The sequence below is a fragment of the Papio anubis genome, chromosome 13 (genome assembly GCF_008728515.1).
Source record: "Papio anubis isolate 15944 chromosome 13, Panubis1.0, whole genome shotgun sequence".
Taxonomy (NCBI): Eukaryota; Metazoa; Chordata; class Mammalia; order Primates; family Cercopithecidae; genus Papio; species Papio anubis.
In genome coordinates, this window is record NC_044988.1 from 66,601,043 (window position 1) to 66,623,151 (window position 22,109).

General features: G+C 48.4%; 1 protein-coding gene across 1 annotated transcript in view; it reads left to right on the forward strand.

Annotated features, from left to right (window-relative positions):
- The window catches only part of CCDC180 (coiled-coil domain containing 180), an 85,161-nt gene extending 66,982 nt beyond the window's left edge, over nt 1-18,179 (forward strand). The window contains 13 exon segments of the mRNA XM_017949721.3: nt 1,536-1,655; nt 3,285-3,457; nt 3,754-3,871; nt 3,873-4,006; nt 5,606-5,683; nt 7,217-7,283; nt 8,103-8,244; nt 11,451-11,611; nt 12,173-12,310; nt 12,801-12,912; nt 15,771-15,876; nt 16,672-16,807; nt 18,006-18,179. Of these exon segments, the coding sequence (XP_017805210.2) occupies nt 1,536-1,655; nt 3,285-3,457; nt 3,754-3,871; nt 3,873-4,006; nt 5,606-5,683; nt 7,217-7,283; nt 8,103-8,244; nt 11,451-11,611; nt 12,173-12,310; nt 12,801-12,912; nt 15,771-15,876; nt 16,672-16,807; nt 18,006-18,137 (1,617 nt within the window). The 3' untranslated portion in view covers nt 18,138-18,179.
- Nucleotides 18,180-22,109: the final 3,930 nt, after the last annotated feature.

A 22,109-nucleotide genomic window follows, 5' to 3' on the forward strand; every position in this document is an offset into this window, starting at 1 on the left:
ATCATAGCACAGAAACTGGTTTTCTCTGTTTAAAGTATGAATTGAAGCAGAGTTTGCGAGGAGTGTGGTTCCAAGCATCTGCCTGGCCCTGATCCTCAGAGCAGGTCTCTGGATGTCTACGTGCCTGTTTTTCTGCCATGAGTGCCCGACTGTGTCCCCGAGTCTGCACAGTGAAGGACAGTGCACCCTTCAATGACAGGGGACATCGGGAGTTCTCTTCCTGGATCTACGGGTTCAACTCCGGGCAAATGACTTAAAGTTGCTCAACTCGATCCTCCCTGGCCTGTCGCCCAGGCCACACCAGGGAACCTTTCCTTAACAGCCCAACCAGGTGCTCCCAGAACCAGACACCCCAGCCTGAAGGCTCTGCAGTGGGAAGCTTTCTCTTCACCATTCTCTGTCTTCTCTACCATTTCAGTGACTCAGAGTTGCAGTTGTATTATTAGCACTGAGAGGACATTTTTCTGTCTTTATTGCTTTTTCTTATATAGTATATTGCATGACTCTTGAAAGAAACGTAAACACCCACAAAGCATAGTTTGCAGAATAAATGTCCCTCTCGCTATTCTCATTTTGCACAGAGGCACTCTAAACCCTGTTATGTATATGCATGCACTTGTTTCCACACATCCACTGAGATTACTTGCCCTGCAGTGCAGATGTGCAGAGCAAAGGTGGCTCCTATATTTTGCCTGTGACTTGCCTGATGTCCCTTATGAGCCCTCTAATGGGAAGCAGGGGGAAGATGAGGTTAATCAGCTGTAACTCTTCAACAGGCTCTTTAAGGCAGCTCCACCTCTCCAGAACAGAAAGATCCAGTCTCTCACATCCTCACCTCCCAACCCCTGCTCTGTCCTCTCCTGTTAGGGTGTTAGGTGGGTGCCAGGGGCTTGCCAAGCCTCCCAGCCAGGTGAGGAGCATGTGGGCATGGGTGTGCGGGCATTCCTGTGTTGACGGAGGAGGCTGGCTGGACAGTCTGCAGAGGGATGATTAGGGGACAAGAGTGTGCCTTGAATGTGTGGCAAGAGGGAAGATCGTCGCAGTCGCATTCCTGCACACCTGTGGGGTGCTGCTCCAAGGGAGTGTTAGACATTGCTATGGAGATAACCAGATCACTCTCCTACACACTCCTGCATGCCCTTGCCACCTGGGTCAAATGTTTCCTTCTAAACATAGAATGTGAGAGCCAGAGGAGATCCTAGGGAATATTTTGTGTCCCCATCTTATAGATGGGGAGCCCAAGCTGAGCAAGTTTAAGTTGTTTGCCCAGAGTTGAACCTGTAGATCCAGGAAGAGAACTCCTGATGTCCCCATCAGTGAAGGGTGTGCTGTCCTTCACTGTGAAGTGAAGGCCGCCTAGCAGAGCCAGCCCAGCCTTCCCCAATCCCCAAGGGCCCTCCCTGCATGTGAGGAGCCTCCATCAAGCCAAGAGGCATCCTCACCAGCCCAGCCCCTGTTCCCGCACTTCCCACAGAGTCTGCCCACCCTCCTGAGGTCTGCTTCCTTGGGGCTTTCTCCCTCCCTGTTCTCACTAGACAGCGACCACAGAAGAACTCCTCGGCTTCGTCCAAACTTGGAAAGAAAAACTGAGCCAGAGGATTCAGTACCTTAACTGCAGCCTGGACAAGGTGTCCATGACTGAACTGGTCTTTACAGTAAGGAATGGGATGGGGTGGCAGGAAAGGGTGGGTGAGCTGTTGTCTGGGCTCCCAGGAGACCTGCAGGGCTCAGCAGAGCTGAAGGGAACAGGGGAATCCCAGGCCTCCGCAGGACATCAGGCTTCCTGAGATGCCATGGAAAGATCACAAGCTGTGAAGTCAGAGCTGGATTTGAGTCCCCAATGGGCCACTTCCTTGCATTGGTCTCGGAGGAGACCCCTCAGCTCCTGGCACTACCTCCCCTGCTCCATCAGGACCCTCACTCACCCTATCCACGGAATCTCAAGCCAGTCCCACCTCTCAGCCTCTTCCTTCCCTCCTGCACCCAGGGGCAGCCCTGGCTTCTCCCCATGGCACCCCCAACACCTCATCCAGACCCCTGCCTCTTGCCTGCCTGATGCCCACATCCTCTCACATCTCCCATGGTCTGTTCCCCGAATATGGCCGGAAGAGGCTGGTCTGACCATGTCACTCCCCTACCCTTGGGGCAAAGTCCAAACCCTTTCACTGGACACACAGCAGCCTCTGTGGCTTGTCCTCCATGCCTCTTCATCCCTCTCACTCTGCCTAAGATGTCACTCCCCACCAAGCCTCCTCTCACCCCCTGGTCTGGGTCGGGGTCTCCTAGCCCATAGTACCTCCCACTTCCCCAACAGCCTGCAGACCAAACGGTGGAGCCTCCATTTCGGAGGCTGTCTGTCCTGAGACTGCAAGCCTCTATGGGCAGAGCCTGCATCACCCCCACTCCTGCCCACACCTCACAATGGGCTGAGATGCTCAGCCAACTTCCAGGGAAGGGCCCGAGAACCAATGTCTGCAGAGTAGAGCAATGCTAGGCCCTGCTCTCACTGCCAATCCTTAACCAGCCTTCCTTCCATGGGGAGGCCCTTCCCACCATGCAGCCAGCACCAGGCATCCATCTACCTCTGGTGCAATGGGGCTCCAAGGGTCTAGCATGAAGGTATTGAGTGACTAGGAGACCTTGAGTGAAGGTCTCCCAGGACCTTCACTCAAGGGACTGACAGGCCATTGCTAAGATGAGACTCAGAATGAAAGAGAGAACAGCCTAGGTGCTCACCGCGGGCACCAATTCCACACTTTCTCTAGGAGCCTGCTCAAGGGGAGTTGGCCACTCACTCAGCCTGGCATTCATTCCCTCATCCATTTGGTCAAAAACATTGACCAGGCACATCTGCAGGTCTAACTTCAATCTCACAGAAGATACTGGAACTTTTCTTTCACAGCACTGGTCCCAGTTTTGGAGAAGCATTTATTGGTATGAGTGCAAGTTAAATGTCTGTCTTTTCTGACTAAACCACAAACTCTGAGACGGGAGGGGACATGTATGGCCTCCTGGCCCCTGTGTTCCTAGAATACGGGCAGAGGCTTGTGAAGAGCAGGCACCCGGGAAACATTTCTAAAGGCATGAATAAACGGATGAATGAATTAATGGCTCTGTAAGGGAGATCACTTTACAGAGGAGAAAACAGTGGCTCAATGAGGTCAGTCAGTTTGCCTGCAGCCACTCCACTGAGGCAGGGTGGGAGGGAACATGAATTCGACCTGCTGCCTCGCTGGCACCTGGGCCGGTCCTTACACACTCAGACCCTTCTCTCTGGCCTGCAGAATACCATCCTGAAGGACCTGGAGCAAGAGAGTGACATCCTGACATCTTCAGAAGCCCTTGAGGAGGAGGCCAAGTCGGATGTGGTCACCCCTGAGTCCTTCGCCCAGCTGAGCCGCATGGGGAAGCCCCTGATTGAAGACCCAGCTGTGGATGTGATCAGGAAGATCCTGCAGTGAGTGGCCCCAGGGTGCACCTGAGACCCTGCCACCCCTGCCCTGGCCCTGGACCTTCAGGGACCAGCTTTGGGGCCCCACACACTGGGGTTCCCACGTGAGTCCACCCCTGAGAGCCTGTGACCTCAGGCAAAGGGCTTACCCACCCAGAGCGCCAGTTCCTCATCTGAAATGGGGCTCGTGACAGGACTGACTGACGTGGTGCTGAGGACTAACTGGAATGCTGCTCAGAGCCCGGCCTGAGCTGTCCCCATGGTCATCGTAGAAGAGCTCACACCCTTTCCTTTGGTTTCAGACTTCCCAACACAAAATGGCCAACCCACCATTGTGACAAAGATCGGTCCCAGACAGGTAGAGGCACACAGGCCTGTGGGTCTCAGGGCAGCAGTGAGGCGGGGGCTGGTGGTAGTGTGTGGCCCATTCTCACCTCCTGTCCTCTGCTCCTGTCCTGGGCCCTCGTCACCCAAAGGCTTCAAGCGACATCGGTGCCGGCCAGAAAACTCTGGGAAGAAGGCTGTGCCCAGCGCCAGTGGCACCTCTGCAAGCAGGTAGGACACAGGGCAGCCAGAATCGCCCCTTCCCAGTTCATCCTCCCACACAAAGGCAGGAGATGACCTATGGCTTTCCCAGGCTTTACCTGAGAAGGCACCACAGTGCTCACAGCTCTGGGACTCCACAGGGTGCAGTGAGGGGTGAGCTCTGATGCCGGCTTTAGTCAGGCGCCATCCTTGGTTTGCTGGTTGTCCATGATGCTGATGGATCTCAGCCCTGCCACCTTCCACACATGGTCATGGTTAGAAAGACAGGGCAGATGGCTTTCCTGGAGGGACATCACAGAGCAGAAAGAGTTCTGGTCCTTGGCACCCTGCCCAACAAGTCTCAGTGGGGTCGTTAGACTCAAAGTTTACCCCACATGCAGATTTTATGGAAGGTGCATATCAGAAGCCCCGTGGCTGAGTAGACTTGCTAGCTCTTTGTGTCAACCTGGTTGACATGGGTTTGTTCCTGATTTTGAGAAGGCAAGGGGAATCCCTGCTTTGCCTTTACCTCCAGAAGGTCTTTTTGAGCATGCGTGCTGTGTGCAATGAGGAAAGAAACAAAGACCAGCCATATGAGAAGAGCAAAGGCTATTGACTCAGAGCTGACCGCAGCAGGGAGTCAGCCACCATCCAGGGCGTTTCAGCAGAGCTCCCAGGGCAGGCAGAGGAGTGGGAAGCATTACCCTCCTCTCTAGCTGTGTGCTGGTTAGGGGATGCTAGCATGGGGAAGCTGGAGGCTGCCCACCGAAAGCAGGGCATCCCATGTGATTGGTTAGGGGACATATTTGGCTTTCTCTGGTTGACCCAAAGTTGGAAATGAGGACAAAAATTAGGGAAGCTGTCATTTATTAAGTCCTGGCCATTTGGGGCCTACTATTATAGGTGATATTGTAGCTTCCTGGACCATCCCCAGGGTTGACAATCTCACTTCCTGCAAATCTGACTTAGAACAGGCTGACTTCCTGGGTGGTTTCTTGTAGCTAAGGTGGGGCGGCCTCCTGGTTAGGTTGCTGCACATCACGGGACAGAGCTCTGTTTTTTATATGATCCAGCCATGACCTGTTTCCATGTTCAGTCTCTCAGAGGTTACAAAACGAAGTCCATGTCACTAGGGCTGCTAGATAAAAGAGGGTGCCCATCTACACTGGAATTTCAGATCAACACCATCTAATATTTTTAGCATAAGTATGTCCCAAATGCTGCATGTGATACACTAATACTGAAAATTACTGTTTATATGAAATTCAAATTTAAATGGCTAAATCTAGCAACCCTACCTGTGACTCAATGTTTTTTTCCTTTGGGTCCTCATCACGGGGAAGCAAGAATGCAAATTTCTGGGCCTGAGCACCTCCACCCCTCGCCCTCTCACAGCAGCTGTGGTTGACTTTCAGCAGTTAAGGTGGTTAAGGCTTCAACCCACGGTAAGGTAGACTCACAGCTGTTAAGAAGGGACACGTCTCAAAGGGCTGGGACCTAGAAATGGGAGTCCGGTTGCCCACGGGCAGGCCCCATGCCTCCAGAAACCCAGGCAGGGATCCTGAAGGCTCAGACCTGCCTTGCGTCTGTCCACGGCCTCCAGACCACCCACCCACCTTTGTCCCACAGCTTCACACGGCACCCCAAGCTCAACAAAATGGAGAGAAAGTACCAGGTGCTTGGGGACAAGCCTCCTCCTGCTGCTGAGTGAGTAACAACACCTTTCCTTTTGACTACATTTAACCTGTTTTGGGTTGGGAGGGGCAGCAAATGTGACTCAGCTGAGGGGAAAAATCAGAAAGGGGAACGGCAGGTCCAAGCAGAGGAGGGGTGAGCGGGGATAGCAAAGGTCAAGGTCAGTTTGTCTCAGCCCATTTCACCTGAATTTGTTGAGAAACATTTTCATCAACATCTTACATTTTCCAAGCTAACAAGCATTCCCTGGTGGTAGGGCAGCAGACCCCGTTCGAGGTCTGAGCTTTTCTTTTTGTACTTTTTTTCAGTACTTTCCCCCATTTCTCTTTTCCGTTATTGTAACTCCAGTGATGAAAACAAAAGCAGTTAAACTTAGTATAGCTTCATTGCAAGCAAACAAGCAAAATTCCAAGTTCAGAAAACGAAAAGCCTTCGAAGAAAGTCAACTTCCACAAAGGAGCTCCCTGTCCCCCGTATTAGAGATCCCCCCAAACAGTGGCCCCCTCTCATCCGCCCTTTCACCCTGGGACCCTCATCTCTGGGGTCATGAACTTTGCAGAGGATGGCTGTGACATCAGGCAGCCCAGGTGTGGCCTCCAGCTGGCAGGTAGACAGTTCCCTTGTCCCACACCCAAGGACGCTCCTGCACCGTGAATACTTCGGCTCTCTAATTTTTATAGCTCGATGCAGGAGGAGGTTTGGTCCTGCATGAAGTCCTGTTCATTTGATTACTATTTATGAGTAATCATTCTTTCAGCTAATCGAGGCACTGCCCGGTGCAGGCACTGCAATGGGGCCGGGGATTCTATGGTGAACGAGTACAGACAGGTCCATGTCCTGTGTCAAAAGATAAACTCAAGCACATTAAAATGTTGGTGAGTTTATTTGAACAGTCAGTAATTCATGAATTGGGCAGTGCCAGACCCCAAGCGATTCAGGGAACACCAGGGGAAACCTTTTATAAGGTGTTCATAGAAGGAAGGCAAAGAAAATATTTGTTTGGTTAAAGTGAGAAGTTCCTAGTTGGCTGTTTCTGATTGGTTAAGCTTATATTTCATTTTCCTAGACGATGACCATTCATTCTGAGTTGGGTTTGTTTTCTAGCGAGAAACTCCAGGCACTGGAACCGTTTCGGCCTGATGGCCTCCCGTTTATGATCTTAAACACCTGGTGGCCTTCACAGTCTGCTGGGAGAGATGGAGGTTAATCAGCCAGTCACATAAATCAATCCCAAATCCACCTGATTGGCATGTGTCATAAGGCTGAGGGGGCATTAATCCAAGATCATTAAAACCAGGTGGTCAGAAATTGCTGCTGAGCTGGGGTCTGAGGAAGGGCAGGAACAAATGCAACCAAGAAGAGAAGAAAGTTAGCTGCTGTTATGGGGTGGAATCAGAGTGTGCAGAGGTCCTGGGGCAGCAGTGAGTAATTTCAAGGAGTGTCATGGCCAAAACAGAGGACTTGGAAAGTTCTGCTCGTTTGGTTTTGTCCATGTTGGTGTGTCTAGACCAGGCCCCTCAGGTATCTGTCTCCTGTGTGTTGCAGGGATTTTAAGGGGATCATCTTGACCCTCCTCTGGGAAAGCAATGAGAACCTGCTGGCAGTTGCAGAGGTGAGGACCACCACCCATGGCCTGTGCCCGCCCTGGAAGCCACCCCTACCTTCTGCAGTCTGCTGATCATGGCCACTTGGGGGAAAATGAGGAAGAGAGGATTCCATCCCCGCCATGACCACAGCTCCCCAGCTTCTGTCACCTCCCTATGAGTTTTTTTCTTTCTAGAAACCAAACCTCATTCATTCATCTAATTGATCACCAAACATTTCTTAAGACACCAACTGCATGTCAGGTACTGTGTGTGCCAAGAGGAACAAGCCCACCCTCTGTCCCCAAGGCACCCAGGCCCCGTGGGAAGCTGACAGATGTGGCAGGGACACAGAAGGAGGTGGGGCAGTGGGAGCAGGCACCAGACAAGCTGCCCAGTGCCCTGTTCCCGCACACCCTGCACCGTGGTGTGGGTGAGTTCTCCTTTCTGCCTCCCACGGGTCTGTCTGCCTCCTTCAGGGCAGGGTCCCTGGCTCACGCATCTTTGTGGCCTGCAGCCTATACCCAGCTTGGCACTTCCTTGTAAGCTCCCAACCTGGTCACCAATTTGAGATTCCATTGATTTGGGTCTTGAAGAATAAATAGGATTCTCGCCAGTCACTCAGGAAATAACAAGGGCTGGCCATGGCCCCACTCACTCAAGGTGGGCCCAGGGAGGCAACACGTGCGGACAGGGAAGAAGGAGTGTCTGCCTGTGTCACCTCCACAGGGGAAGCCACGAGCAAAGGCTAGGGAGTGTGGAGGTGAGGGCAGGCTGGTGGATCCCAGGAGCAAGAGCCAGAGTCCCATGGGGTCCTCACGCACACACATGGTCACCCTCTCTGGCAGGAGTTCTACCGTAAAGAAAAACGCCCGGTCACCAGGCCTGACTGCATGTATGACACCTTTGACCAGTGCGCCGAGAACATCGGCAAAAAGATCCTGGATTACCAGAGCCAGGCAAATAAGTACCACAACTCCTGCCTCATAGGTGAGTATAGGCAGCAGGTAGGCATGGAGAGCCGGGTAGGGTGCGAAGCCAGTGATGGAGCTCAGCCTTGGCCTTGTGGCCTGGATCCTCCCCTCTAGGGCAGGCAGAGGAGCTTCCCTGTGAAAAGCTGACCTCTTAAAATTAGGTAAAAACAATACCAGATTTTACTGGAGAAATGCAACCACGCAAGAAAAAAGTTGACTTTTCTTGAGAAATATGGTGATTTGTACCTCTAAAAATATTTTGTTTCTTCTACAGATATTTTTGACAGCTTTACTGAGATACTTGCATACCATAAAATTTACCCGCGTAGTATACTCAGTGTGGTTTTTAGTTTATTTACAGTTATGCACTCACCGCTACTATCGAAACCCCATCTCTCAGCCCCTCCCCAGCCTAAAGCAACCACTAATCTACTTTCTGTCTCTAGAGACTTCCTTATTCTTTACTTTTATGAGAATAGAATTGTATAGTATGTAGTCTTTGGGACTGGCTTATCTCATTTTGCATAATATTTCAAGGTTTATGCATGTTGTAGATGGTGCTAGTACTTCATTTCTTTTTATCCATGAATAATATTCCATTGTATGAATCTGTCACACTTTGCTGTGGTCTACTGTGCAGTTTCAGAGGCCCTCTGGGTAGAAGGAGGAGAGTTCAGGGGATACCCAAACCTGGGCCACGACCCAGCACTGCCACTTCCCAGCTGTATTACCTTGGCCAAATGATCTCACCTCTTGAGCCTCAGTTTTCTTTCTTTCTTTCTTTTTTTTTTTTAGGGAGAGTCTCACTCTGTTGCCCAGGCTGGAGTGCAGTGGCGTGATCCGCAATCTCGGCTCACTGTAACCTCCGTCTCCTGGGTTCAAGAGACTCTCCTGCCCCAGCCTCCTGAGTAGCTGGGACTACGGGCACATGTCACCATACCTGGCCAATTTTTGTATTTTTAGTAAAGATAGGGTTTCACCACATTGACCAGGCTGATCTCGAACTCGTGACCTCCAATGGTCTGCCTGCCTTGGCCTCCCAAAGTGCTGGGATTACAGACATGAGCCACTGCGCCCAGCCAAAGCCTCAGTTTTCTTGTCTGTGGACTGCAGATATTAATAACACCCACCACAGAAGGATTAAGTCCCTCACACAGACTTGGCATGTGCAGGAAATTAAGCAGTGATAGTGTTCATAGCTGTGGTTGTTGAATGACTGGAATTGAAACTGTAGGCATTGTTGTGTTTCTCTAGCTCAGAATTTCCCCCATGTGAACTCTGGGGGATCCCATCCTACATGATCGTCCTCAAAACAAGGGTTCCGTGGTCAAATGGGGTTGGAAAATGCTGCAGACTGCATCCCTCTCTGGTAAACTCACAACTAGTGAAGACTTCTATTTCCTGCAGCTTGGCAGGCTAATGGGGGATTCAGTCTCCCACTAAAAACATGTAAAATGCTGCATAAGATATTTTTGTAATAAAATCTTTTAAATGCATTAGAAAGCTATCTGTAAAGTGAGAAACACACAAAAGCCAAAAATTAAGTGAAAATAGAAACTCTGAGTGAAAAATTGAGTAGTAACCCTGGTTATTGCCCTAGGGGCATTTGCTGACTCCCAGGTGAACTTGAGCCTCTATTTTCATGGCCTCCAGGGTATTGGGAACAAGAGACAAATCCACAGACCTCCAAAGTGGGAAGTCTAAAAGGTGCAAGCCACCTAAAGCTGGAACCCAACAGGGCTTCCAGAGTAAGGCAAATGAGACGGAAACCAAGCTCCTCCCTCTGTCCCTCCAGCAATCAGAAGGAAACTGTTTTATCAAAAACCATGGTACTGGGTGAAGAAAAAAAAAAACTCCAAAGAGAAATCCAGAACTATATGCCAGTACCTGTGTGGTTTCTAAATTTATGTTTAGATAATTCACACTTATCTAAACATGAATTCAATTTTGCTTTTGTGGCTCATCCAAAAGATCTCAAGCTAATAACTGAGCTTAAAATGATCTTGAGTTTTTGGTGTTCAGAAGCTTGTTTGTTGGAGATATAACAAATTCTCTCTAGGAAAACTTACCTTCAGTTCAGGCCTCAAAGGATTCCCACAAATAAAATGCCCAGAATAAGAGCTCACAGTAATAAACAAAGAGCAACAAAATCTCCATAAACACGAGGAAATAAAATGCCTTGAGAAAGAGGCAGCAGGAGACCAGCAAAGACTTCAGATATTATAAGTATTGGACACAGAACATAAAATAATACACTTCTAGTCAAATAAAAGGGGAATTGGAAACATGAATAAGAAGCAAGAGACTATGAAAGTGACCAAGTAGCTATAAAAGAGAATAAAATAGAACTTTTATGAAGGAAAAATTAAGAGTTGAAATTTTAAAACTATGCATGACTTTACTACGAGGTTACATATAGCTGAAAGTAGAGTTGGTGAACTGGAAGACAAATCCAAAGAATTCTGGTTATTACCAGAATATAACACAGAAAGATAAAGAGATGAAAATATGGGAGAGAGGTAAAGAGACGTGAATGAAAGAGCAGGTCTAACATACAGCCATTTGGAGATACAGAGAAAGAAGAAGCCTAGAATCAAGGCAATAGTCAAAATAATGGATGAGAACTTGCCAAAAATGCCAAGAGACACCATGCATTTTAAATGAGATGAGAAGTCTGCAGGGTATATAGGAGAAGCCCTTTGAATTTATTTAAGCCTTTATTTTATTTTATTTTATTTTATTTTATTTTATTTTAACTTTATTTTATTTTAAAGAGAGGGTCTCACTCTGTGGCCCAGGCTACAGTGTGGTGCAATTATAGTTCACCATAGCCTCAAACTCCTGGGCTCAAGCAATCTTCCCACTTTAGCCTCCTGAGTAGCTGGCATGTACCATCATGCCTGGCTAATGTTTAAATTTTTTTTTAGAGACAGGGTCTTGCTATGTTGCCCAAGCTGGTCTTAAACTCCTGGTCTCTAGCAATCCTCCCACCTCAGCCTCCCAAAGTGCTGGGATTACAGGTGTAAGCCACTGCAACTGGCTAACCCTGTATTTTCTATACTGGTTTGACCTCAGGACCCCTTTCAATGGAATAGCTGTTACCACATTGGAGACCAATATTTTGTCTTTGGGAAGCTGCTTTGGGCCTCGTTGTAGAGATCATCTCTGCAACTTGATTCTAATCTGTTCCCTCCCTTGGCCTCTTACCCGCAATTCTGGCAGAATTACGGATCCAGATGAGGAGATTTGAGGAGCTGCTGCCCCAAGTGTGTTGGCTGGTGATGGAGAATTTCAAGGAGCACCACTGGAAAATGTTTTGCACCTCCATAAAGGAGATCAGAGGACAGTTTGAGGGACAGCAGAAGCAGCTGGAGAAAAGAAAGGTGAGGGCCTTAGGATGAGCCCTTCCACTCCAGGACCAGGGAAACTGGGAGTTCAGAAATGGTGGCAGGTTGTGGGAAGGGCCAAGTCCAAGGGAAGAAGGTGAGCTGGGCTTGGGATTTTTGGATGGGGTCTGAGGGACAGGAGCCATTGGCAAAATAAGAACTGAGCCAACAGCTTCTACATAGAAGGTGTTCAGTAAACTCCTTGTTGGCTATAGTGGGTGGGTGTGCTGGGTTCCATGGGGCTGTACTCATTGAGATAACAATAATTGTCCACACTGGTCTTTGGAGCTGTGGAACACGGGTGCTACTGATTTCACTGGACTAAAGCTCTGATTGTGCTGGACAGATGCTCAGCCTTTTCTCTTCCAAACCCCTTGAGTCAGCTCCAGCCATGCCCCCCTCTTAACCCCTCTGCCACTCTTCTGCCCACCCATCACCCCCATACACCCAGGTCAGAGGACACATGAGTCTGGCCATAATCATAATTGACAGAAGACATAGGTCAGTGACTTTTGGTGGGTTAACATCACCGCTGAATTCTGGATTGTTTGATTAAAGGACAAAAATGCCCAGAAGCTCCATCTAAATCTTGGACACCCCATACATTTCCAAGAAATGGAGTCTCTACACTTAAGTGAAGACAAAAGGCAGGAAGAGCTGGACAGCATGATTAGGATGAACAGGGAGAAGCTGGAGGTAGGTCAGTGATACTATTGATTCCCCAGTCCAGGCACGCTCCAAAAATAGCTCAATGGACAGCCACTGACAGCACCAGGTGCAGCCCTTTGTTGATATCTTGGCCAAAGCAGGCATGATCGTGGTTAGGTTTTGTAGGTAAAAATGGCCATTATTGGTGTTTTAACTTGTATCCTTTTTGACTTCTAAATTAATTAATTATAAAATTACTAATGATAACTTTTATTTTGTGATCCATGTCTAGTTTTATTTCCTCATCTGTGAATTGTCTGTGTCCCTTGTCCATTTCTGAATCATTTCTTATGTTTAAACCAGATCACGTCTTGGGAGAGGCCTCCTGGCTGAGGGCCAGATGCTGGTTACTTGGACACAGTGGCTATAATGGCTTGGGTCCCCAGATCTCCCTGCAGAGTTCACCCATCCCCTCTTCAGCTGGCCTTGGAGGGATGATCCTCTCCCAGGAGCACTGTTCTCGCCATGTTTTTTCCAGGAATGTACCAGAAGGAATGGCCAGGTTTTCATAACCAACTTGGCCGCCTTCACCGAGAAGTTCCTACTGCAGTTGGATGAGGTGGTCACCATTGACGACGTCCAGGTTGCAAGTAAGAGGCACCACCAGCCTTGTGTCCTGGCCCCGGGGGGCTAGTGAGGGCTAGGTTGGGCAGGGGTCTGCTTTCCCCAACTCTATCAGAGTGAAAACAGGTGATCCATTGAGGGAACTGATTAATTTTTGTTTTCCTTAAAAATAATTTTTTGATTAAAAAGCAAATGCCAGATGGCCCAATGTTTATATATAAAAAATGAAACCCTATTGAGTAAACATTTCCATACTCTTGGGGTTAGGGATAGCTTTTCTAAGTATGACAGGAGAGCTAGAAGCCATAGAGGGAATGGCTGGCTCTTTGTAGCCAAAACAAAAACAGAAACATGTCAATAGATGGAAAGATAAACCACAAACTGGAAAAGTATTCCTCACAACTTATAGATCAGAGAAAGGGTTAATATCCCTATGGTACAAAGAACTCTCACAGGTCAAATTTTTAAAGAGACAAAGGACAAACCCATGCTCTTCAAAAGAGAAGCAGTTCATATGGCTAGTCACTGTAAAAGATGCTCAACTTCACTGATGATGAAAAATGAAAATCTAAATATTATTTAGATATCATTTCTCACCAATAGCCTGGCAAAGTTTTTACATTTGGTAACAACGTAAAAGAATGTCAAGAAACAGAGACTCCGCAGAGGCTCTTGGTAGAGCATACATGGATACCGCTGTCAGAGAGAACAATTTGTCAGTGCCTGTCAAAATTCTGAGCGTTTAGACATTTGGCCTAGCATGTCTAATTCTAGGAATTTATCTGAAAGAAATACTTGGACACTTTTTCAAAGGTATATGTTCAAAAATATTCACAGCACTGTTTGAAATGGCAAAGAATTGGAAGCAACACTAACATCGATATACAGAAAATTCAATGGGCCAGGCACAGTGGCCCACACCTGTAGTCCCAGCACTTGAGAGGCTGAGGCGGGTGGATCTCTTGAGCCCAGGAGTTTGAGACAAGCCAGGGCAACATGGCAAAACTGCATCTCTACTAAAAATTTAAAGATTAGCTCGGTGTGGTGGTGTGCACGTGTAGTTCCAGCTCCAGCTCCTGGAGGTGGAGGGCGGTTGGGAGGGTGCTGAGGTGGGAAGATGGCTTAAGTCTGGGAAGTCGAGGCTGCCATGAGCTTTGATCACACCACTGCACTCCAGCCTGGTGACAGAGCAAGACCCTGACTCAAAAAAAGAAAAAAAAAAAAAAAGAAAATTGGATGCATAAATGAGGGTGCCAGATGTGCAGGTAAATACCATGCAGCTGTTAAACTAGGTCTGCATGTGCTGACACGGAAAGACATGAAGGAGGGCTGTTGTGTGAAAAAACAAATGGACAAACAGAACATGTCTATGATCCCATCTTTTAAAACACATGCATGATATCAACATGCATACTCACATTTGTTTAAATGAATCTGTGTGAGAGACAGAGACAGAGACTGGTACCAAACTGCTGATGATCACCTCTACTGGTGGGATTGAGAGAGATCCCTAAAACCTTTTTTTTTTCCATCACGAAGTGATGTTTACGTTTTTAATAATGTACATATTACTTTTATAGCTATAAGATTAAAATCATACATTAAATGTTATCCATTTATCACTGATCTATAAAGTAATTAAAATATATCCTTTTTATTTGTAAAGGTTTTTATTACAAAAACAATAAACGTTCATTCCGGTAAAACAAGAAAATCAGTATGAACCAAGAAGCAAGTGAAGAACACAGTCCTTCCGCCCTGAAAGCAGCACCCTTTGCACTTGCTGTTCATCCTGCCAGACCTTTCCCTTTGGGCACAGGCCTGTGTGTCAGGGTGGCTGGGGAAGATTACAGGGCTTGGACACTTTTGTGACCTGATTTCCCTGCAGGTGAACCTTGACCCGGCTGGCCAGTCAACACTTCTCTTCTTCAGCGTTTTCAGTTGTTGCACACCATAATTTAATAAGCACTGTAACTTACTAATTAGTCCCTTTGCTATTGAACTTTGAACCATTTCCAGTTTCCCACCCCTGTAATTATGCTGAAGAGAATCTCTGCATCCATGCATCTCTAGGGCAACAGACTCCTAGAAGTGCGGCGTCTGGATCAAAGTGTGTACACATTTTTGAAGTGTTGGTCACTTTTCTATATCAGAGGTCTCTGTCAATGGTGAGCCTCGTTTGGGAAATCAGGGCCTTGCAGAGATGCTGGGGTCGAGACCCCAGAGAGAACAGGCAGGTGAGCTGGTAGTGGAGCCGATCACAGTCCCTTGCAGGGAACCCGTGAGCCAGGAAGACTCCCTGCACCAGGCCCTAGGAGGCCTCTGCCTGCTCTGTAACTCAGCTTCTGAGCCAGGCCACCTGGCCTTGCCATTCATGGCAGAGGAGTGTACAGGTTGCCTGCCGGTTCTCTGCACACAGAGCCCTGCACCCTCTCACCCCCCGATCTAGAAAGAACATCAGAGCATCAAAGATTGGCTTATTGAGCTAGATAGTCAAGGGACAACCTTGAACGTGTTTGTTCCAGGGGAGGTTCTTAGTCTGGAACCCGTATGAGCTAGCCTAAGCCAAAGAAGGCTCTATGAAGCATATCCTGGGACTCATGGAAACTGCAGGAAGGTCAGAGCATCAAGCTCGGGTTTGGAGCTGGGAACAGCACCCACACCACTGCTCAAATTCCTCCAGCCATGACCCCCTGCCTCTGCCACCGCCCCGAGCTGTGTGGCTGGTGCATTCAGCTTCTCCATGGCGAGGGCTCAGCCTGCCATAACTCCGAGTGGGGAGGAGGGGCGCCAGTCCTCCCGCCTCTAAGTGTAATGCCAGGGAAATCCCTCGATCTCAGGCTGTCGGTGTGGCTGCAGTCACTATCCTGTCTCTTGCCTCTAGGGATGGAGCCCCCCAAACAGAAAATATCAATGCTCATACGAAGGAAACTCGCTGGGCTCTCCCTGAAGGAAGAGAGTGAGAAACCCCTGATTGAACGTGGAAGCAGGTGAGAGCCAAGAGCAGCAAGGACTACTGTAAATGGCTGTATCTGCTGGGGGGTGGTGCAGGGTAATGGTTAGGGGCTTGGGCTCTGCAGTCAGACAGACCTGGGAAAGGCATTGTGTTCTGAGCCTTAGGTTTCCTCATCTATGAAATGGGCATGGCCACCTACCTTGATCAAGAGAAAGTTAGATGAGGTAGTACATGAGGTGCCCCAGCACATATGAACAGCTCAACAGCTATTAGTTCACATGATAAGGACCCACCAAAGGGTCCCACGATGAAAGGGAGGCCTGGCTCAGTGGGAGACATATTCTCGGGTCACTGCTGGCATTGTGAGCCCCTCCAGCTGTCATGAGTGAAGAGAGCTGGCAATGTGCCTGTCCCCTGTGCCCAAGAGTGTGACTCTGCAAGAAGAAGCAGAGTGGTGATATGCCCAGCTATGTTCTCAGAAGTGGTCTTTAGAGCATCATAGGAAAAGCATACCAGGCACTGGTGGCCACCACCTGGCTGGCAGATCAGTGAGTAAACTGAGGCTCAGAAAGGGGAAGCAACTTGAGCTGTGGCCCTCCCCTTCCCCACCAGAACCCCAGACCGTGCACAGCAATGAGACCAGTGTGGGCTAATATGAAACAGCTTGAACAAGTGCAGCATTCACACTCAGTATGTTTTTTATTTTCATTAAGATATTTAAAGCCATGATAATTTTCTCAAAGAAATGCTAAGCTTTTCCAACAGGGATGGTAGGTGGATTATGAAAGATGAAGACAAGTCTGTGAGATTTTCACACATTTGTTTGTAGGAAGTGGCCAGGAATCAAACCCACCGAAGTCACCATCCAAAACAAGATTCTTCTCCGGCCAACATCATCGGTATCCACCACCAAAACCACCCTGGGCCACCTGGCAGCCGTGGAAGCCCGAGATGCTGTGTACCTGGTGAGATGGGATGGAGTGGGTGTGTCCCGGGGAGCACAGCTCAGGTTGGCTGCCTTGGGAAGGGGGAGCTTCCCATTACCCGGCATCCCAACATTTGGTTGGTGCAGCAGGCAACACATGTCAGTGCACCCCAGAGCTGCAGGTCTCAACACTCAGGATGGTCGCTGTTCACAGGCACGAGGACGCCGCTGCTGTGGGTCATCTCCCATCCCAGTGCGAGTGTGGGTCTGAGGCATGATCCCAATGCTGCGAGAGCCCAGCTGAGGGACATCCCACCCAGACTGGGGGTGAAGAAAGGCTTTCCAAAGGCACAGTGGGGTCACAGCTAGGGAATGTTGTCACCAGGCACGGAAGCAATAGTGGCAGTAGGCTCGGAGGGGGCACAGCAGCAGGAGTGGTCACAGCTCCTGAGAACTCACTGGGAAGTGCTTACTGGGAGCTGCTTCTCTTGACATGAATCCTCCTAACACCTCCACAAGGGAGGTAAAATTATTATCCTCATTTCACTGATGAGGACACTGAGGCTTAAAGAAACTTGTCCCCTCTATGCCACTACAGAGTGGCAGAGCCAGGATTTGATTCCAGTGCCTGTCAGACCCTCTGGGGACAGCCTGATGAGGAGGCTACACCCAGATGCCACCTGAGGGACCTCTTGGCTCTGAAGATCTGTGGACCTTTGGTCCTGATGCCCAGAGAGAAACCTTGTCCTGCCCAGAGACCAGCTGGTCCCCTTATTGGGAGAGGCTGAAGTGCCCGGGGTCAGCCCTCCCCAAGCTTCCCTCCAAGCCCCAGGCAGAGGGTACAGCTTGGCCTGCTGAGTTCAGTGAGGGCAGGAGGCCTGGGAAGTCCAGCCTACCCAAAAACTGGGAGCCCTGAGCTCCCGAGAGGCCACAGTGTGGGACAGAGCTCAGGAAGGAGTGCTGAGCCTAGAGTCAGATAGACACAGGTCCTAGTCCTTGATCAGCCTCCTCCTAGCTGGGTGACCCCAGGCCAGGCTCTGAGCCTCAGTTTCCCTGTCTTGTAAAATGGGGGAAACAACTAGGCCTACCTGGTTTCTACCTGAGAAGTGACTTGGGGAACTCTTACCAGTGCCTGGAATGGGTTAAAAGTCACCTGCCAGCAAGTTATAACATTGCCCTAGGGGAGAGGGTCCAGATGTCTCTCCTCATGTGGACCCCTCCTGCTACCTTCCTTCTAGAAATATTTAGCATCATTTGAGGAGGAGCTGAAGAGGATCCAGGATGACTGCACATTTCAGATGAAGGAGGCTCAGCGCTGGAAGGACAGCTGGAAGCAGTCCCTGCACACCATCCAGGGCCTGTATGTGTGACCCTCCACCCCACCATGAATAAATGCTTTCTTATGCAGACTCCTTCCCTGTCCATCTACCTGCCTACCTACTTTCCATTCATCCCTCCCTCCCTTCATCCCTCCACCCCTGCTCTGTGCCGGACACTGTAGCTTTACCAGCAAACAGGACATAGCATGGTCCCTGCCCACGTGGAGTCCACTTCCCATGAGGAAGGCAAGCATGAAAGGGGAGGTCCACGTGGTTAGCAAGGAGGGTAAGTACCAGGAATCAGTCACTTAAAATAGACACCAGAACTTTACAGGACATCACCTCCAAATAGCATGCTGGGCAGGGCACACCATCTTGAAAAATGAAATAATTAAAGGTCATGGGTAAACGTTATTTTAATTTAACAGATTAAACAAGTATGGGTTATAACTGCAACTCTGCACTGGTTCCTAGACCCAACAAAGAACTAATCCAATGTTGATTGGTATTTGTGCCACAATTTGCCTAAGCAAATTGCAATATTTTGGAGAAAAAAAAAAAAAATCTTCCAGGCCTCTTTAGTCCTGTGATGCTCAGATCATTCTCTTGGAGTCCTCCAGCCTGCCGGCATCTTGCTCATCAACTTTCTCTTCTTTGATTACATGGCCTGAGCTTACAGGTTTCATTTGTCAGTAGCTGTGTGTGTCACCTGGACAGGCTTCCTCAGCCACAGGCCTAGGAGGCCCCAGCCCCTAAATTTCCAGCCCCTGACAGCTGTGTGACCCTCTGAGTGCAGTTCCCTCACCTGGGGACACTCACCCTGCTCTCCTGGTCTGCGCTACCCAGTGAGACCCTGCTTCGTTAGCTTGGTAGCCTTTGTGCACTGAAGCCAGGAGAGTGAGGAGTCCCCTTCCATTAAGGCAAAAGCAATCTCCTGTTCTTTTCTGTGCTCCCCCCATCCCCACCCCAATGTGCTACCTTTCATTGCTTATTATTCCAAAAGGAATATATGCACATTGTAGAAAAAAGAATTTATGAAAGCAGCAACAGGATAACTTTAAAATCCTGAGCCGGCACAGTGGCTCATGCCTGTAATCGTAGCACTTTGGGAGGCCAAGGCAAGCAGATCACTTGACCTCAGGAGTTCGGGACCAGCCGAGGCAACATGGTGAAACCCCATATCTACTAAAAGTACAAAAAGTTAGCCAGGCATGGTGGTGCACACCTGTAATCCCAGCTACTGGGGAGGCTGAGGCATGAGAATCACTTGAACCCAGGAGGTGGCAGTTGCAGTGAGCCAAGATCATGCCACTTCACTCTGGCCTGGGCAACAGAATGAGACTCTGTCTCAAATAAACAAATAAATAAACAATAAAATCCTGGTATCTAGAGAGAGCCACTGTCCATAACATCTTTCCATGTATGTGAGTTATTTTTACAAAATGGAATCATAACGTGCATTAGGTTGCATAGACTGCTTGGTAAATTTTAACTAGATAAACCCTATGCCATATCCTTAAGGATTCATTTACACCATTAGTTTTCATACTTTTCTGCCTCTGAACCACTGTATAAACATGTTCTAAACACAGGGTCCTTGCACACATACACAACTTGGGACCAACAGGTTACAGGACAGCACTTAACCTTACTAGGAAGACTGCTTTCTAATATTTTCTCCCTGCTTTTTTTTTTTTTTTTTTTTTTTTGAGACGGAGTCTCGCTCTGTCGCCCGGGCTGGAGTGCAGTGGCCGGATCTCAGCTCACTGCAAGCTCCGCCTCCCGGGTTCACGCCATTCTCCTGCCTCAGCCTCCCGAATAGCTGGGACTACAGGTGCCCGCCACCTCGCCCGGCTAGTTTTTGTATTTTTTAGTAGAGACGGGGTTTCACCGTGTTAGCCAGGATGGTCTCGATCTCTTGACCTCGTGATCCTCCCGTCTCGGCCTCCCAAAGTGCTGGGATTACAGGCTTGAGCCACCGCGCCCGGCCCTCCCTGCTTTTTAAATCCTAGCCCGGTCCACTAACTCAGTTCATGGCCCATGAAGGGGCCTTGATTGCAGTGTGGGACACTATCTTTTAAACAGCTGCAGAGTGCTCCCATTGCCCGGAGAACCAGATAGCCTCGTCGGACAAGGGTGAGGATGTCCCATGCAAGGCTCCTACAAAGAAGGCAGAAATGACATCCTCCCACACTAGCTCTTTGTACACATCTGGAATCATTCCTTAATCAGAGGGTGGCAGCTGTGGACATGGTGCCAAGTCACCCTCCAGGGAAACAGGCCACCCCCTCCCACCACTAAGCAATACCCATTGCCCAATTTCCTCATCCACACCAAGGATTCTAGTTTCAGCATTTGGGGGACATTTTTTGCTGGTTTGGTTGGTGAGAAAACATATCTAAATCACTTTTCTAATAGTGAGTGAGACTGGACTCTAATCACCCCTATACCCATACTCCAGGGATCCCCTTAGAGGTCCAGCTTGACAAGTACTGAAGGAACCCAATGCCACTTTGTCTACCTTTTGGCTACTATAGATCTACACAAAAACTGTTCATGACTGCCCATAGCAGCACTGAAAAATAGTGCTGTTATATCTAAGACTCCATTGCCTAAAAATTAGCGCTCCTATGAGCAGTCATGAACAAGGTTTTGTGTGGATGCATATTTTCATTTCTCTTGGGTATATACCAATTACTAGGTCAAAAAGTAACTCTAGGCTGGGCACAGTGGCTCACACTTGTCATCCCAGCACTTTGGGAGGCTGAGGTGGGTGGATTGTTTGAGATCAGGAGTTAAGAGACCAGCCTGGCCAGCATGGTGAAACCTGTCAAATGAAAATACACAAATTAGCCAGGGGTGGTGGCACATGCCTGTAGTCCCACTGCTTGGGAGGCTGAGCCATGAGAATTGCTTGAACCCAGGAAGGGGAGGTTGCAGTGAGCCAAGATCATGCCATTGCACTCCAGCCTGGGCAACAGAGCAAGACTCTGTCTCCAAAAAGAAAAAAAAAAAAAAAAAAAAGTAACTGTATGCTTAACTTTTTGAGAAAGTGCCAGACTGTTTCCCAAAGTAGCTGTATCACTTTATATCAGTCTTGGCAGTATATAAAGGCTCTGATTTCTCCACATCATTTGCCAAAACTTGTTATTATCTGACTTTTGGATGATAACCATCCCAGTGGGTGTGAAGTTGTATCTCATTATAGTCTTAATTTGCATTTGTGGTGACTAATGATGTTGAGTATCTTTTCATATGCTTATTGGTCATTTGAATATCTTCTCTGGAGAAATGTATTCAATTTCTTTATCAAATTTTTAATTAGATTACTTTTATTATTGAGTTGTTAGAGTTCTTTATATATTCAAGCCCCTGGACCCTTATCAGACATTTGCAAACATTTTCTCCCAATTGTATGTTGTTTTCACTTAAAAAATTATCTCTAGATCAGTTATAATTAACTTTCTTGATAATGTCCTTTGATATACAAAAGTTTTTAATTCTGAGGAAGTTCAGTTTATTATTTCTTGGGTTGCTTGTGCTTTTGGTGTTATATCTAAGACTCCATTGCCTAATCCAAAGTCACAAAGATTTACTGCTGTTTTCTAAGAGCTGTATAGTTGTTTTATTTGTTTGTTTGTTCTTTTTTGAGACAAGGTCTCACTTCTCGCCCAGACTGGAGTGCAGTGGTGTGATCACCACAACCTCCTCCTCCCTGGTTCAAGCAATTCTCCTGCCTCAGCCTCCTGAGTAGCTGGGACTACAGGCATGCACCACTACTGCCCAGCTAATTTTTGTATTTTTAGTAGAGATAGGATTTCACCATGTTGGCCAGGCTGGTCTCGAACTCCTGACCTCAAATAATCCACCTGCCTCAGCCTCCCAAAGTGCTGGGATTACAGGCGTGAGCCACCACGCCCAGCCTAGAGTTGTATAGTTTTAACTCTTCTACTTAGGTCTTTGATCCATTTTAAGTTAATTTTGTACATAGCGGTAAGTGTTCAGCTTTATTCTTTTGCATTT